The sequence below is a fragment of the Leopardus geoffroyi genome, chromosome B4, assembly GCF_018350155.1.
Source record: "Leopardus geoffroyi isolate Oge1 chromosome B4, O.geoffroyi_Oge1_pat1.0, whole genome shotgun sequence".
In the NCBI taxonomy this organism is placed as follows: Eukaryota; Metazoa; Chordata; class Mammalia; order Carnivora; family Felidae; genus Leopardus; species Leopardus geoffroyi.
The window spans coordinates 105,852,684-105,871,259 of record NC_059341.1 but is presented as its reverse complement, the minus strand read 5'-3'; the positions used below and the strand labels follow the sequence as shown (position 1 = coordinate 105,871,259).

The following is an 18,576-nucleotide window of genomic DNA, read 5'->3' as shown; positions in this document are numbered from 1 at the left end:
CTTAAAAATCATCACTTCCTTTGCATTTCCACTGCTATCATCTTGTCCCAGGCCAACCCTCAACTCTAGACTATCACAAAGGTGATTGCTGCCCCATGGAAGAATGATTCCAAACAGTTTAGCAGACTAGCCTCCAGAAACTGGCTGCGATATTTTTTTCAGACTTTACTCTTAGCTATTTAAAAATTTTATGAATGCTCTGCTCTCTGTTCCTGTCTCCAAATGTGTTTTATAGTTTTCCATATTTACCCGTTTGCTTACACTGCTCTACCTACTGGAATGTTCCTATACTCTATCCTTAGCTATATTAAATTTAACACATAGACAATGAGGACCAACTCTGTGGTGCTAACCATATGCTAGAGACCAGAACTCATATACTAGTAAGGTCGAAAGAAGCAAGTCATTCTAACACAACATGCTAAGTGCTCTAATAAAGGTAGAAATAAAATATACAAATAATTAGTTTTGTTATTTATGTAGTATTATTTGATCTGGGCTTTGAAAAAAAGATGAGAAATAAATGTATTGTTACTAAATATTTGAGGTGGGGCAGAGGATTGCACGAACAAAATGAGGGAGGGGAAAAACACATGGCACACTAAGGGAACAAGGCAGCAGAAGTACAAGGTATACGAGCAGAGAGAGAACCCCAAGAGAAGTACTGGTAATACTATACCACTCCTTTCTACCCCCTCCCTTCAACTTTGGTTGAAAACATACCTTGAAACTGAGAACTAAAAAAAATAAAATTAAAAAAAAAACCAAAAAACTGAGAACTGACATCAAATTATTTCAGCCATCTTCATAATTAAAGTTGATGTGGAGTCAGATCATGTAGGGAGTTCAATCATTTATTAACTTGGATGACCCAATAATGACTGGTCATATGTTTTTCTATCAAAATTCAGGTTCACTCACGCCCTCAACATGATCAGGGATTTAACAGCAGGGACTAATAAGGTCTGTAGATAAAACTTTTAAATCATTACATTTCCTAGGATTTGAGAACTAGGAGCCACCCTAGATAACTTTTAGTCAAGTGATCCATAACTATTTTTGGTTGTTCGGACACAAACTCCTAAATTCACTTTCAGGGGGTACAAGAAAACTGACTGAAGGGCACAAACCAAGAGTCATAATCTCTAGTACTTTGGGGGGGGGCTGGAGAAATTATTTCAGATGGAGATGCTTGCTAGGGGATGAAGATAACACTTGAAGATATAAAGGGAGCTTTCTGCCACACAGAGATGTGGAACAAAATAGCCAGATCTGATTTTTTTTTTTTTCAAGAGAAACTACAATCCCAGATTTATGGTGTTTGTGTGCATGTGTATATGTTAAATCTGTCAATTTTGAAATGTTGGCTGGAATAAAACAAACAAACACTTATTGGTCATGTAAGACATTTGTATAAGCCACATGAGATTGGGGGGCAGCTATTTTCCACCTCAGCCACTGAGGAACACCTCAGGTGTTACTTCTTATATGAGGAAACTAAGGCCTACAGTTAAATGTCTGTTCAAGACACACAGCTAATCAGACTTAGAGATGGATTATCCAGGTCTTCTGACTCTGGGTCCAGTCTGCCTCTATCTGAGGGGAGTAGAATATAGGGAAGATTAATAATATTTATTAAATGCCTACTCATGTGGTAGGTTTTAACATATATCTTAATTACTTTTACACAGCCCCTATAGGCAGGAACTATGATTCCCATTTTTCATATGGGAAAACTAAGGCTCAAAAGCTGAACCAACTTGCACAAAATGATACAGCGCAGCAGTAAAGTATCAGAGCCAGGATTCAAAACTAAATGTGATGACCACAAAACCTATACTCTTTCCATGTTACCTCCTATTTGCTTACATTAACAGTGAGGTTCCAACTGAAGAGGAGACAGGCGATAAGGCCAGAAGTTGAAGGACTTTATTTTGCAGGAAATATAGACCTACTGATGACTTGAACAGATGAAGGACAGGACCAGAAGTATGATTCTGGAAGATAATTGGAAAGCAGTATGAATGGAAAGGCAACTGAAATATAGAGTCTGAAGGCAAGAATAACAGCTCAAAGTTATTGCTAAAATTCTGCTGCAAGACTTAAAAAGGAGGAAATTAAACTATTTGCTACGGGAATGGGAAGCAGCAGATGCAAGAGAAATCGAGGGAGAAGAGACGACAGATTATGAGCCTGAGTAACAGGAAGAATGTTAATGCCATTTATAGAGAAGCCCTTTAACCATTGAGGTGATGAAGTTATAAAAACAAAAATAAAGGCAGACCCTAGCAGTTATGAAGCCATGTAGGCAAGCAGGGTTTGGGTCTTGTGTGTGTGTGTGTGGGGGGGGGGGGGGGTGTTTTTTTTGTAAACCAGGCAAAGAATCTAAATCATGATAAACCAAAAAGATAGGTTACTATTAACTGCAAGCTTCCAGTGAAAGGTTAATGATTTGACAAAATTTATATAAACAACATGAGATGAATATCTAAACATATAGAAGGCAAATTTATTCTGACCAGCTAAACATAAGCATAATTTAAATGGAACGAGGGGAAAAAAAGGGGGGAAATGTAATAATGAGAGATATCTTCATGAACTTTGTTGCACTGAACATCTTAATTATGGAAAGATATGGGGGATGGGGGCTCAAAACTTGGGGAGGATGTATTAAAAACTAGAATATAAATTCAGTTCTAAATGGTCTCATCTAAAAGGAACAATCTGAAAGCACCTTCTATATATCGAATAAGCAAAGTACAATGACAAATCACCCTGGGTTCCCAGATTTGCTTGCTTTGTTGCTCTCCCTTACTTATAATTGCAGTAGCAACCCAGGGACAGGGCTGAAACTTGCCACTATCTTGTGGTGTCATATTATTTCCACACTTGATGTCTCCTAAAAAGATCCAGAAAAACTGAAAAAGAGAAAACAGAGTTCAGGGAAATACATAAGGAAAGTGAATGAATAAAAGTTGAATACAACAGAGTAAAACAGATGACACTAATTATTTCTGTTTTCTCATTTTCTATTTCAAACACATTTTCTGGCTTCATATGTTTTAAATTAAATGTGAACACAACGTCAATACACCACAATAACCACCATCACCACCACCAACAAAAACTACTTAGGATGGCCAAGAAGAAATGTAATCTATTAAGATGCAATAAAAATAATTTAAGAGAAAGCTCAACAAAATAAAAACCTATCATAGCCATACACGTTCTGCGTTGTTCAATTAAAATGATAGTAAATTAATTACACAGATGCTCGCCAAAAGGAACCAATTCTCAGCATCCAATCCTGGTAAGGATCGTTTCAGTGACAATAATAAGAAACAGGAGAAGCAGCATATGGCCTCAAGAACCTGGAAGCAGAGAGTCAAGAGAGGCCCTGGAGGTTCAGGCAGGGTCTTAGTACAGCCCTGGGCTTTGGCAGTCACCAAGGACAGCTTGGATTTCCTGTGAGCTGAATAGATTTTCCCCAACAGATTCTAAACAAACTTACAAGAAATGAAAATATGCATTAATACACATTGATAAATATATTTATAAATATATTTAAGTATATTTAAATAAGTATATTTATATATCTATATATAGGTAATCTATATTGTATAATATAACCCATATCATTCATTTGCTAGGACACAGTCTCTTAATTTTAAAATTACAATTAGAACAAATAAAGACATACATTCTTAAAGAAAATTTTAATTAAGCTTGATAACTGGTTGAGCTGTCTCTGTAATCTAGATCTATTTCTACTTTGTAAAATATTTTGGCTACTCTAACTCAGAATATCATTTCCTTCTTGTGTTTTTGGAAGAATTTTCTAGACTTTGTGAAAACCAATAAATTTTCGAAGACCAAGAGATGGTTCATTTGCAAACGTTACAGATTTATACATTCAGTCATTACTTCCCAATGACACAGCCTCGTTCCCTTGAAAGGGGCATAACAAAATCTTATCTCTTGAGATGAGACATAGGAAACCCCTTTGTCCTGAGTCAGCAAAGCATTAAAAAGCTAGTGCTTTTTCCTGCAGATGGTTAACCTCACCTATATATGTAATGACTTTTAGAAATTTTAATCTGATGTGATGCCTGTCTTGATTTTACCTTCAAATTCTCAGGGTATCTTATTGTAATGTGCAATGTATTGAATGAAGTACAACATTTTCACATAGGGAAAAAACAGTTACTGACTTCTATCTCCTCAAATTAAGATGCTTGGACCAAATCATACATAAAAACAAAAATAATAAACATAGTATATACACAGAGATCATACCAGAGATAATAGATGTCTAGTTCATTACCACATTTCAAGGGGTACCTTCAGTAATACTCATTATAGATCTATGCTTCACTTCATTCAGTCTTTAAGCATCAATTACTTCACTCATCTGTATCCCAGAAACTGTTCAAGTTGCTGAGTAGAACAGTGAAGAAAGCAAACACTGTTCTTGGTTTACCCCTAGCTAATAATGTAGTTGCAACTACAGACAAGCCAGTGGACAATGACAATAGTGTGACATTTGTTAATATGGCAGAGAATACAGGTTGTTATAGGGGACATTCACATGTCTAGAAGTTCCTGACAGTTTACTTCTTTTAAGGAAAGACTTAATTACACAATCACCACTATACAGTATCATCACCACTACTACCATCATCATTTATTAGCCACGATTTATCGTACCCATGCTGAATTTCCAGTTCTACGTTGGGTGCTATAGTATATCATCTTTAATCTTTACTACAGCTCTGCAAAACAGGTAAAATTTTACTTCTGAAAAAGAAAAAAAAAAAGCTGTCACAGACAGATGTCAGCTCATAAGTGCCTGGCACTGACATACAAGTCACAGTCTTCTCTACTGAATGTGACAAGTGTCCCAGTACACCAATATCAGACAAGATCTGTGGCCATGACAACTCCATAGTCATGTCTGAGCACAGACAAAATCAAGGGCATGGTGCAAATGCAAAAGTTCGTATGCACGTGGTGAGAAATGAGGCCTTATGCCAACAGGCAGCAACAACTAGTCTCCAGTGTGAGGGAAACAACATGGAGGCAAATCCACCAGCCTCAATCAAGCCTTCACCAACTACGGCCCAGACAACATCTTGACTATAACCTCATGCGACCCCAAATCAGATCCACTCAGTTAATCTCCTAGAATTCCTGGCCCACAGAAACTGTGTGAGATTGTGTAGTTTTAAGTCACTTGTTTTGCAGCAACATATGACATTAATATAATTGTGTCAATATGTGTGTACTTCTCCAGTTAAAAATTTATGAGGTAGGTCATATAATTAAATATTCATTAATGCTATATTTTCCTTTAATTCTTAGAGATTATTCTTAGAGTATATTTTCTTCTAGTTCTTTGAATAATCTTATAACAGTCACTTAAATCCAACACCTGAGTTCAACAAGGATCAGCTCCTATTAAGTCATTCTTTTCCCCTTTGGTTACACTTTTAATTCTTTGAACATAGCTACTTAAATCCAACATCGGTGCTCACTTGGAATCAGTTTCCTAAGTATGAATCACACTTTCCCGTTTCTTTGCACATCTAGTGAGTTTGGGTTAAAAAGCAGAATTGCAGGGAATTTGTTGTAGTGAATCTATTTTGTTTTTCTAAAGGTTTTGATATGGTTGAAATTAACTCCTCTGGACTCCCAACTGTGAAATCTATCTCCCTTCAGTGTGAAGCAGCTGATGTCTCTGCTCAATTGCTGATTTGCTACCCTGCCCCCTGAGGGTATCCCTGAACCTGTGCAGTGTAGCAGTCAGACAAAGATTTGGGTAGATTTCACAGACTGTGGGGTTCACCCTATGTTTCCAGGGCTCCCCAGCCTAAATTCCCACTTGCGAGCCCTGAGTTCTGCCTTTAGAATTCATGAATTCAAGCAGGCTCCTGATCTTTGCCACCCAAGTTGTGTGCACTCTGGGGAACACACTCTTTCAAAGGGGCAGTAAATTTGCAAATCTTGTCAGAAGCTCTCTTTCAAAGGCTTACCATGCCCTAGTTTTGCCAGCAATTTTGCTGGATTCTGCATGTGACCTCTAAACTTAGAAGTCACCCAGGGATTGTGGCAGAGCTTGGAGCTTAGATCTCAGCCGTTTCTGTCCTGCTTCTACAATATACTCCTTAAATTTCCATCTTCTCTGATCTCTGAACTTTGTCATCACCACCTTGATGTGGTAAGGATGCAGCTTTCCACTGCCAGATCTAGGGGGGCTTGGAGCACAAAAGAAAGCAAGAAAGCCATGAACTCCCAGTTCTTATCCATCAGTAGAAACCTCCTATAGTAAAGTCTTCTCAACTACCTTTCGTCATCTTCCCAAACCTTCCAGTAGTTGTTTTTTAATGATCTGGCCACTGTTTATCATTGTTGTTTGCTAGAGAAACTATCTGATTTCTTCAAGTTGCCATTACCTGAAGTTATTTTATTAGCTTCCTATCATGTCTTCCTGCTTCCATTCTCCCCTTCTAATAGTCTCTTCTCCACAGAGAAGCCAGAGTCATAAATCACATATCACATAAATCATAAATCACATATCACACCCCGCACAAAAGCTTTATTTTTAAAGAGAGAGTGTGTGAACAGGGGAGGGGCAGGAGGAGAGAGAGAAAGAATCTTAAGCAGGTTCCATGCGCAGTGCAGAGCCTTGTGCAGGCTCAATCCCATGTCCCTGGGATGATGGCCCTAGCAGTATGGCCTACAAAGTCCTATATAAAGTTACCCCAGGCCACCTCTCAAATCTTATCATTCACTAGTCCCACCTGGATCATTCTTCTGTGCTTTCAACACACCTAGCATATTCCAGATTGGTACCTGCTCTTTACTTGGCCTAAAACACTCTTCCTCCACTTAGTTGTACGACTGGCTTTCTCCAAATTTCTGTTCAAATTTTGTCTTGCTAGAGAAGACTTCCCTAATCACCCAATCTAAAATAGCATTTCTCTCCACCACACCATCCATCTTCTTCACTTTCTCTTCCATGCTTTGCTTTTCTCTATTGTGTTTACTGCCACTTGATCTCACTTATTTATGTTGATATATATATACCATATATACGCTTGGTTTACTATGGATCTACCCTCTCTTAAACATAAGCTCCATGTGGCAGGAATTTTGTGGCATTCAGTATCATAACTGTAGGGTCTGGAATAAAACCTGGTAGGTAGGAAGTGCTCAATAAACACTAGTCAAATAAATGACTGGGTTAAGTGCTGCTATTTGCTAGGCATTATTGTATCAACTCATGTTACTTTCATAGTACTCCATCAAATAGGTACTATACTTATCCTTATTACAGATAAGGCACCTAAGTACAAAGCGTTGAAGTCCAAGTTAACAAAACTAGTAAGAAGTGGAGACAGGACTTGCACTCCGGCAGTCCTGTCTGCAAAGCCCATTGCATTAGTCTACTCTGGCTGTCATAACAAAATATCACAGACTGAGTGAGTGGCTAAAACAACAGAAATTATCTTCTCACAGTTCTGGAAGCTGGAGGATGGAGGTGATGGCAGAGTTGGTTCCTGGGGAAACTTCTATCCTTGGCTTGCAGATGGCTGCATTCTGTGTCCTCATATACATTTTCTCTGTGTGCCCTCTTAATGTCTCTTACTCTTCCTGTTGGATTAGGGCTCCCCCCTTACTGACCTCATTTAATCTCGTCTCCTTAAAGGCCCTATCTTCAAATACAGTCACAATGGGGGGTTAGGATTCTAACATATGAATTTGGAGGAGGGGGTCCCGATTCAATCCGTAACACTTGTAATTTATATCCATAAAATATAGTTATTTTCAGTATCTTTCCTTTTTATTTTAGAGAATTAAATGTTTCTTCTCTAATTGTTTTTAGGCAGACAGAGAAGAAACTTTCAGGACTCTGACCAGGCCATAACATCACTTAGTAAGAGAAATCTACTAAAATAGCTACCCTGAGGATCTTCAGAAACAACTTGGTCTCATAAAACACCAAATGATTGGGCCAAACATCTGCTGGTGCACTTTTACACACTGTGCATTAACTCAAGTGAAGCTCTGGGAATTGTGTTTATTTGTAACTCCTCATACAGAATCAGCAGAAAACCCCACTTTATGCGGGTCCCTGATGGAAATCCTTTCCAGTCTCCTTGGTGCTCCTTTAACACACCATGCATACTCCCACATCAGAGTCTATGCACTTCCTGTTCTCACTGTCTGGCATGTTTTACCTCCAGATAGCTTCATGACTCATTTTTCTCCTTTCTAGGTTTCTTTTCCAGAGATATCTACATGAATTCTTGCTGGAACAACCTATATAAATTACAAACAAACTTTCCTCCTGCACCTCCTCTATTCCTCCCTTCTCTACTTGATTTTTCTGTGTCATTAAAAATTGTCTCTCTTCCTTCTAGAATGCAAGCAAGATGAAGACAGGGGTTGTTGTTTATTTGCTATTTCCCTAGCTCCTAGAAAAGCATGCCACACAGTAGACGCTAAGTAAATGTTTGCTGAGAGAGTGAACAAACTTCCCCAAGGTTACAGAGATAGTGGTAGAACTGGAATTTGAATCACATCTGATACAAAAGTCTAAAAATTTAACTGCTAAATTATACTGTACATAGCCATGTGATGTAAGTTTTAATAAGATACAAATATAGTCATAAGAGCAAAAACTACTCTTCTATGACACAAACAACAGACTTCATATAGAGACAGAGAAAATGCCTATAGTTTTTCTTTGCATGAACAAAAATTAATATCCCTTACCAGCATGAATTATAAAAATTCATTATTTTAATAGTAAAGGCAGCTGACCATTTGCACAAGTGAATATTATGTATAAAAGTATGCAGGGCCAGGTACTTTTCAAAAGTGAACAATCTGGTCTAGACTCCACTGTTGTTGGATAACTAAAAAATTGATTGTAAGGTTTTCCCCAAAGATAGTAGTATTTTACTCCTAGCCCAAGAGAACGAGTAAGTGGTGTCACTCATTCATTCATTTACCAAATATTTATTAACCACTTATAGTGACTGGGCACTGTACTAGGGATACAGCAGTAAACAAAACAATTCTTTTTTTTTTTTTAATTTTTTTTCAACGTTTATTTATTTTTGGGACAGAGAGAGACAGAGCATGAACGGGGGAGGGGCAGAGAGAGAGGGAGACACAGAATCGGAAACAGGCTCCAGGCTCTGAGCCATCAGCCCAGAGCCTGACGCGGGGCTCGAACTCACGGACTGCGAGATCGTGACCTGGCTGAAGTCAGATGCTTAACCGACTGCACCACCCAGGATCCCCAACAAAACAATTCTTATATTAAAAAGGGAAAACAATAAAAACAAAACAGAACAAAGGAATGTAGTCGTGTCATAAAAATGTTGGCTTTGATAATAAATAGCCTTTGTAATTCACTCTTAGATAATTCAGAATAAACTTTCATTACAGTGAAGACCTCAGGTGACCCAAGTTTGAATCTCCATTGCTGTGACCCTGATAAACTACTTCAAGTTGCAATTTCACAAAGAAGGGAAAACAGAACCCGTCTTGCAAGCCTGACATAAATGTTAAAAGAGAAAATATTCAAGAAAACACTTAGCACACGGTAGAGTAAATAATAAATATCAAATAACCCTATTATTATCATTAGGATATGCAAACAATCTAATTCTTTTATTGTATGAAAACCCATATGAAAGTCTTGGGCTGCATATTTAATTGCTGGGTTTTTTTTTTTTTTTTTTTTTAGGAGCTACCATGAGTCATTCATTCATTCAACAAATGTACACTGAGAATTTAAGCCCTGTTACTAGGTGAGTACTGGGTATTAAGAGAGCAAACTAAAGAGATGTGTAACTTTTCTACAATGAACAGTACCTTTAAAGAAACCAGTATTTACCTATTACAGGAGGACCCTCTAGTGGTACTTTGTATTTCAGAGAATGCTCAGTGAATACAGTTCACTAGTAAGTGCAAAGTTGGGAAAGCCGAGTAGCAAAAGGGAAGAAATTCCAGAAGCCTGACGGTGTCCTGTCATGTCTACTTCTAACATGTACTCACCTCAGTAGAATCTAAATTTCTCCAAGGCAAGAAACCCAAGAGCCTACAAAAATTCATGGCACACAGCAGATACTTTACAAACAATTTTCACGTGAACTGGTACATATTTCGGGTATATATTTCAGGTCTTCACTACTACCATCCTATTCCATGACACAGGCATCTCTTTCTTGTACTACAGAAATGGCATTCTAACTGGACTCTCAGCTTTTGCTCCATTAGTCTGTTCTTCAAACAATTATTAAAACTATTTTTTTTTCAAATATAGCTTACATTAAGTCCCCATATTGACCAAATGACTCCAAAGTTTTCCCATCACACTTAAAATCTTTCTGAGGACTGGAGATCCTGCGTGATCCGGCCCCTGCTTACCTCCCTGACCACACCTGCCATTTCCCCATGCCTGGCTCTAGACACTCAAGCTTTTCTACAGAACCTCAACTAGTCCTGCTCTTTTGTGCCTCTGGGCCTCTTTGGTTCCTGAAATCCTTTCCTGTGGCTCACTGCAGGCTGGCGCCTTCTCCTACTTCTTAGCACCTAAATTACAGCAGTCTCCTCACACAATCGCTATCACATCTGTTTTCATTTATTTTTTCTTGGCCATTATTATTTTAAATTATCTTGATGTATTTCATAAAGGGTTGATTTATCTTCTGCCGTTTCCACTTGGAATCTAAAAGCATTATTCGTCTTGTTTCCCACCATTTAAAAACTTATTGTTGAATTACTCAAAGAACAAACGCTCCTGCACGATTCCCTGTCTCTTTAAATTTGGAAAATACACAAGCACCCAAGGACGTTAGAGATAACCCGGAAGAACGTACCAGGCCCACCCCGCCACGAACCCAACCCCGCTTCCGCTGCCCTGAAGCGCGTGCCTCCCGGCCCCGCCTCTGCCCGCCCCACCGCACACCTGTTTCCGCTCTTCTTCCGCTAGGGAGACTCTCTGTTGGGCCGGATTGTCTCTCGGCTCCCAGCCCGCCCCGCCCACCTGCCATTCACCTGATCCCATCTCGGTTTCCACCAGGAGGCGCGCCTCGGGGGATCGAGCCTCCGCCTCGGCCGCTGACCGCCTCAGCACCCCCAGCACGGTCTCCGGGGGCAAATCGACCAGTTGCTTCCACACGGACTCAGTGTAGAAGTCCACCGTATGTGCACTGGAAATGGACAGGGCTTCTCTCAGGAACTGCAGCAGTCCCTGCAACTTGGCACGCAACGTGGACAGGTCCTGGGTCACTGGGAGCGGAAAAGAAGCCGCCATGACGCTCACCCTCCCGGGCTGTAGGTGGCGCAAACGTAGCCGCAAGGCGAGGGCTCGGTCGCAAGTAACTCAGACCGTATGAATACGTCTCCGATCTGGACTCTAGTTGGGTGATTGATTGCTTTTGTCTCATGACGTACTTTCACAGCGTCCATTGTGATTTTTCCTGGCGACTTGGTTGGTGTGCCATGGCGCCGGTGAGGCCGGCGGCTCGGTGGCCGGCAGGGAATTTTGGGTCACGTAGCGACGGAGTTTCCCCGGTCGCATTCAGGAAGAAGAATGTGAAGCAGAGGACGTGGCGATCTAATCATCAGCAGGCCTTCGTGGGAAGCGTTCTAGAGGGTATGTAAGAAGGCAGCCTTTTACAAATCCTCAGGCCTGCGAAATCTGAGGATATGAGACCCGCCATAGCAGGGAAGAAGGCTTTAGGATCCAGACCCGGACCTCCCTGGGGCAGAGGGGGCCCATTCCCAGACCTCCTTGGGGCAGAGGGAATATGGGAATATGGGAAAGTGGGAGCTATGGGCTTCCCATAGCTCAGGAATGGAAGATGAGGCGGCGTTGCTAACTAAATCTTTAAACGTGTTTCCCGACTTAACCCCATTCTTGATCAGAATTGTTTTTCTTACAATTTTTCTATGAAACTGTAAGCAGAGCATCTATGGGTCCACTTCTGCATGTATTAAGGCAAAGGATATAGAGAAAGATGGGACCGAAATGTACTACCTCAAATCCTTGCTGATTACAAATATCCCAAAGCTTTGGAAACCGTTTTCTTTTATTGATCTTAATGAACTTCGCTTTAGTTTGTTTTTATTTTGCCTTGCTGTCTGCACGTGTCCTCAAATCCCATTTGGAATGTATAAGCTGTAAGTTCAGTTTCCTCGTAATTGCTAGCTGTACAGAAAATCATGCACTGTCTTCTCTTTTTTGTACTGAATTTCTTTCGAAAATCAGTCATACTGTGCTTTTCTAAGGTAAAATAATTGATGTGAGTTTTTTCTGAAAGTATTGGAGACCTAGAGTAAGTGTTTTAGATGAATGAAGGAATTTATTTTGATTTTGGGTGCAGTCGGTTGGAGTTATGTAACATTAGTCATTTTCTCTTCTTTGAGATTATTGAGTGTGTATGACTAATATTACCCTTGTCTTTTTGCAAAGGACCAACATACTATTCATTACATTCTTTTAAACCTGTTTTATGAAATGACTTCTTAAAGCAAAACTAGTTTTGCTAGTAAAGTAATTTGAGTTTCTGAATGTGATGATGTAAAAAGTTTTCTGTGTTAAAAAATAGCTACATTTCTCATGCAATTTATTTTCTGAGAAAGTTAATTTATGACTGATATTCTTCAATAGGACAAGGCTTCGCATTCCAAAGAAAACTGAAGATTCAGCAAAATTACAAGAAATTGCTGTGGAAGGAAAAGAAGGCTCAAACCTCACAGGAATCCCAGTTCACAGATCGATACCCTGATCATCTAAAACATCTTTATTTAGCTGAAGAGGAAAGACTCAGGAAGCAACTTAGAAAAGTTGAACAGCCTTTATCACAAGAACAAGTTGATCAACCTTTGCTAAAAGAACAATGTAGCACTGCCCAAGCTTTGTCTGAAGAACATTGTAGTGCTGAGCAGCCTCAGGCAGCAGAGCAACATAGCATAAGAATAAAGTATGTATTATTTTCTTTTCAAGTCCTTTAGATAGAAGTAGTGTTTTATAAAAGAGTTTATAGGACAGTTTGTGGAATTTGGAATTTTTCTCATTTAAGGCCTTTTAGAAATCACAGTGAGTTATGTGAAAATATTTTCAGGGAAGCTTTCTTTTAGCTAAAATGACTGAACTAGGCTAGTTTATGTTAGTGGAAGAAGTAATGAAGTTGGAATTAAAAGATGTGGGTTTTGGATTTTAGCCTCAAATGCATTTAACTTTTTTGGACCATGTAAACTCTTGTTAATAGTACATGTTGAAAAAAACCAACAACTACTTTGAGAGATATTATAGTATAGTGGTTAACGTCAGACTCTGGAGCTGGACCTAACATCCTGGTGCCTCTTCTTTGAGATAGAAATGATAATAAGAAGTATGTAATTCAGAGCTGCCATTTGTTCAACTCCAGAATGGATGTTCACACAGGCTCTGTGGTACTCCTGACCCATCTCATGGTGCTGTGAAGACTGGTTTGTTTATGTAAGGTATTTAAAAAGGTGTGTGGTATATAGGAAGTACTACATAGGTGTTAACTGCTGCTGATACTACTATTCTAGACTTTTTCCCCCAGAGGACACAGACTTGGTTGCAGTTAAACAAATAGATGGCATAGCTGTATAACACTTGGGTTTTAAAAGAGCTGACTTAACTTTCTCTATGCATACCTAAGGTTAAAATGTGCTAAAACCTAAACCGACACAGAATCCAGCTGTTACTTGGGACTCTTAACTTTTTAGTTCACTAAAATGCCGTTCTTTAAAGTTGTTAGTATCTGGAGTGCTCACTGCCTCCCTTCGGGGTGCCTGGCTGGCTCAGTGGGTAGAGTGTGCGACTCTTGGTTTCAGGCTGGTCACGTCAAGCCCCACTTTGGGTGTAGAGATTGCTTAAAGTTGTTAGCTACTTGTGGTAAAAGTAACAGGAAATAAGACCCCAGGAAAAAGTACAATTGAAAATAGAAACAGAGATGCTAAAAATTCAATTTTGTCAGTAGGCATGTGCGTCATATTATTGAATAATGGATGTATAGTTCTGGCAAATCTAGAAATGCAGGTTTCTGTCATTCTTGGTAATAATTGAGGTAAGGGGGGTTAAACCACGAGACACAATATGAAGGTAAAAATCATATTGTTAAAGATTTCTTAACTTTGAGGTCAAAGCAGGAGAAAGTTACTGAAGAAGTTAAATAGAAGTGTCATAATTGGAGAAAGGGGAATACAGAAACAATGAAGTCAGCAGAGGACAGTTGTAGAAAGTAGAGATTGTTCATGTATCAAACACTGTAAAGTCCAAGAAAAACGGGACTTTAAGAACAAGTCTTTGGATTTATGGTTTAGGTAATCATTGGTGACTTTGGAGAGATTTTCAGTAGATAGTCCTTATTAACTTGGATGTAACTACCTAAAGAATGGAGACCAAGAAGGGAAACACTTGGGGAAAAACCTGGTGCAAGAAAGGAAAACATGAGCAGGAGAGAAGAATGTCACTAGAACAAAGGGAATGAAGTTTTCAAAAATAGTGAATGGTCAATTAAATGAGACTGAATAATGCCCATTGATTCAATCATCATATTTGACTAGAAGGCCATTTTTGACGTGGATAGTTTCATTAAAGAGAACAAATGCCAAATTGCAAGGAGTTAAGGAGTGAATGTGATATGACATCTGTAGTCTATTTTCTGTTCTTTCTAGGTATTTGACAATGAAAGGACAAGGAATAAGACTGATAGTTAGAACAGTACATAGAGTCTGGTAATGAATAATTTATGCATTTGTTCAAGAAAGGAACTGTTGAAATATGTTTTATTGTAGTTGTGAATTGGTGTAGTGAAAAATTGAGACTGGGAAAAGGAAGATTAATTACTGAATCAGATAGCTTGAGAAATGAATGTCATCTGAGCTTCAGTAGTTGAATTAGATTAGAGTGGGACATCAGAGAGGGAGAAGTACTTTAATATAGAACAGTTTTAAATGGGGACTAGGTTCAAGGTGTAGTCATTCATGACTAAATAGGTTAAGTAGAGACAAGTTGATCAAAGCAGTTTGGGATTAAAGTTCATGTACCACCCACAACTTCTGTAACATCCTTCAATTTAAGGTTTTCTTCCTACTGTCATTTCTGTCATTCTTGTGCTGCTTTCCTGTTTGTTAACATTTTAGAATCTTTCAAAGCTTTCTGTGTTGTCCCTGGTTGAAATATTTCTCAAAGAGTCTCTATAATTACTTATTTATAATTATTTTTTAATTGTATTTTGAAAGCTGTAACTATATTTTTAATATTTTTTTTTGGACATTTTACTAATAAGATTGATGTCCTCTTCCAGCCTCTCTTCCTTGCTCTGTTCATTTGCATCAGTGACATTTTACTATGCAAGTACTATATTTGACATAATTGTGTCATAATTTTGGTTGCACCATTTTTAATCCTTTGACTTTCATATCTTTATCTTAAAAAGCTCCATTACTATTCCAAGGAAAAATAAAAAGAAAACATCAAATCAAAAAGCACAGGAAGAATACGAACAAGTACAAGCTGAGCGTACTGCTAAGAAACAAGTAAGATCTTTTAAAATATTTAAATTCTTTTTTTTTAAATTCTAAATGTATACATAAAGCTAAGAAGCATGTGTATATAGTAAGTTTTCTGTAAATTGCTATTGAATAAATGAGTGGTCGGAGAAGAGCTGGAGAATTTTAACAAATTCCTCAGTCATTTCTATTATCCTCAAGAAGGCATGCATACTAGTAGGTCAAGAATAGGATCTTAAAGATACTGCTTATAGGTTAATGAGTATCTGGGACAACAGTTTTTAAGAGTATGGTCTAGGAACTTGCACTTTTAACAAGTGTCTCGAGATTTTTATGTATAATAAAATTTGAGATCTACTGACTTAAGAAAAATAGATTATCATAATTTTACATTGAAACAGGTAAAAGAGGAGGTGTTAGAATAAAATACTTCTTTCTAAAGAGTTGATCTTGCCTATTAAAAACTTACTAGACTAGCTTAGCAAAAAGTTACCACTCTTTATTGTCATTCAGAAGCCCAAAATTATAATAGTCTTTTTCAGATGAAAACAAGATGATGCAGAGCTTCAACAAAATTGTTCAATCTGTGGTTTCTGTTTTTTGCATTGAAGCTATATTAATCCATCACTTTAAAAAGGATAGCACATCAATCAAAAACTACTTCAAAGATGGTATTGACATGAAATTTCTGTTATGTCTTAGCTTTAGAGTTTGTATAATTAAGAAATCTGGAAGTTTAACATGTACAATTCTCCTGATTATTTTTAAACTGATGGTAGACTAGGATGAAGGAGAAACATTTCTCCATGGAAGTATTGTACATTTGTTTCATAGTTTGTTACATTATGCTCTTTTCTAACCAGCAACAGTCAGTTGTTAACTGCCACCTTTGGAAATGGTATAACAGGTAAAGTAAGGACCACTATACTATAAAATGTTTAGTATCTTTTTGAAATTTTCTTTATATATATGAATATTAAGGCTTTGTAGTCATGAAAATTGATAGTTTCTTAGAATTTATGGATATCAGATGTCAGGAGAAAAAGCCAACACCAATCAATCCATGAGAAATCAAAATTAAGTACATAAATTAAATAAGCACCCATAATAGATGCTAAAACTTTAATTTATTTTGTTTGTTGGTTTTTGTTTTTTTACTTTGTTTAGAGAAACTCCATAGAGGTAAACTAGCCTGTATATACCTGAATTCACAAATAAATTCCAGATCTTTTGTGCTTGTTAAAGTAAATGAAGTATTATACCATAGGAGGACATAAGTTTGAGTGCTAATCAGACTTTGCATTAACAAGATCTAGATAGGAGACTTGGTCCTACAGGGTATTTGGGATTTGGGACAAGTCACTTTCCATATCATGGAGTGTCAGTTCTTCATCTGTAAGATGAAGATAATAACCTAGAATGACAGTTTTATAAGAATAGAATATGCTATGATATGAAAGCACTTTGATAATTAAGTTACATACAAATACAGGCTGTTGTCATTATATTACTAGGGAAATTGAGAAACAGCACATGTATTGCTTTTTTTTAAGAACTTTTGTTTAACTTTTGTAAGAATATTGTGCATTTCAAGTAGTGCTTTTCAGGTTTACATAAGAATTTGAATTATTTTTCTTATACTCAAATGAATTTGAGTCTTTATCTTAGCAAATCAAAGGAGCATAATTCTTAATCACAATCATAATGCCTAGCAGTGTTTTGCCTAGTATATAGTCAGTAAATGTTTCCTTAATTAAATCTGTCAGATGGCAAATTAAATAGAATACCAGATATTCTACAAGTGAAGATTTTTGTATTATGTGGAGTAGGTAATCTCTAAAATCCCAGATCTAATTACATGGTGAAATCTTACATATATATGCCTTCTTTCCTCTGTGTTCTAATTTTAGTTGTAGCCAAATAACTAAAAAACTTTAATAACTTTGTGTTAGTCTGTATTAGAGCATTACGGAGTAAAGGCAGAAGGTAACTACTTAAGTGACAGGTAACACCTCTCATTTTACAAAATCTAAGACAAGACTAAAGTGTTTGCATGGTAATAGCTATTTCAACACAATGACTGAACTGTATCTACTGTTTGTTACTAATGGAAATTGCATGTTAATAATTGTAGGAATTTGAGAAGAGAAAACAAGAGAGAGAAGAAGCTCAAAGGCTCTATAAAAAGAAGAAAATGGAAGTATTCAAAATATTGAGCAAAAAGACTAAAAAAGGCCAACCAAACTTGAATTTACAAATGGAGTATCTTCTTAAAAAAATACAAGAAAAAAATTAAAGCAGCCATGTTTTTAATTAGAAGTTAAAATAGCTGCCCTCTATTGAGTTCTTTTGTATATATACTGTTCCTCCTAACAATTAACTAAATTTATTAAGATAAAATGGATTGCTAAGCTACACTAAGTATAAAATGTCCAAATATTTTTTTTCTTGTGAAAGAAAATTTTCTGTATGCTATGCAATTTGTTTCTTATTTATTTGCCTTCAAGGTGGCCCAAAGAACTGAAAGAACTTTCTATTTGAATGTGTTTAAGCATGTAATATTTTTGTACCATATGAAATTCAGATGAAATTAAATGTTTTGAAAATAAATGAGCACAGCTTTCAGTGAATTATTTCAATTAAATATTTAATTTAGTAATGAACTATTACATTTAAAAAATTTTTTTAAAACATTTCTATTCATTTTTGAGAGAACACTAGGAGAGGAGGGGCAGAGAGAGAAGGAGACACAGAATCTGAAGGAGGTTCCAGGCTCTGAGCTGTCAGCACAGAGCCAGACCCATGAACCATGAGATCATGACCTGAGCCAAAGTCAGAGGCTTAACCAACTGAGCCACCCAGGCACCCCTCAACTATTACGGTTTTAAATTCAGAAACATGAGAGCAGGTTACCCAGGTGCTGAAACTATCCTCTGCCCCCACTATATTATCCTGTGGTCTTTATTTATTTTTTATTAGTGCAACAGTGATTTCAGGAGTAGATTCCTT

General features: G+C 37.5%; 2 protein-coding genes across 11 annotated transcripts in view; one reads left to right on the top strand and one right to left on the bottom strand.

The window, feature by feature from the left end:
• The window catches only part of METTL25 (methyltransferase like 25), a 156,969-nt gene extending 145,637 nt beyond the window's left edge, over positions 1-11,332 (bottom strand). For all 10 annotated transcript variants that reach the window (XR_006709505.1, XR_006709506.1, XR_006709504.1 and 7 more), the window contains exon 1: positions 11,074-11,332. Coding sequence is in view for 4 of the 10 variants with exons in the window: in XM_045466615.1 (XP_045322571.1) it covers positions 11,074-11,332 (259 nt within the window). In the remaining 6 variants the exon portion in view is untranslated. The remainder of the gene's footprint in view (positions 1-11,073) is intronic.
• Positions 11,333-11,348: 16 nt separating this feature from the next.
• On the top strand, positions 11,349-18,180 carry CCDC59 (coiled-coil domain containing 59). The gene is made up of 4 exons (XM_045466619.1): positions 11,349-11,674; positions 12,692-13,004; positions 15,495-15,594; positions 17,702-18,180. The coding sequence occupies exons 1-4, from the start codon at positions 11,464-11,466 to the stop codon at positions 17,861-17,863; spliced, it is 786 nt and encodes a 261-aa protein (XP_045322575.1). The 5' UTR covers positions 11,349-11,463; the 3' UTR covers positions 17,864-18,180.
• Positions 18,181-18,576: the final 396 nt, after the last annotated feature.

Bases quoted from the DNA above. Each gene is read 5' to 3' on its own strand.
- CCDC59 (XM_045466619.1), top strand. From the start codon at position 11,464: ATGACGTACTTTCACAGCGTCCATTGTGATTTTTCCTGGCGACTTGGT. The intron at 11,675-12,691 runs GTATGTAAGAAG...ATTCTTCAATAG, and splicing joins CGTGGGAAGCGTTCTAGAGG to GACAAGGCTTCGCATTCCAA. The intron at 15,595-17,701 runs GTAAGATCTTTT...TAATAATTGTAG, and splicing joins AGCGTACTGCTAAGAAACAA to GAATTTGAGAAGAGAAAACA.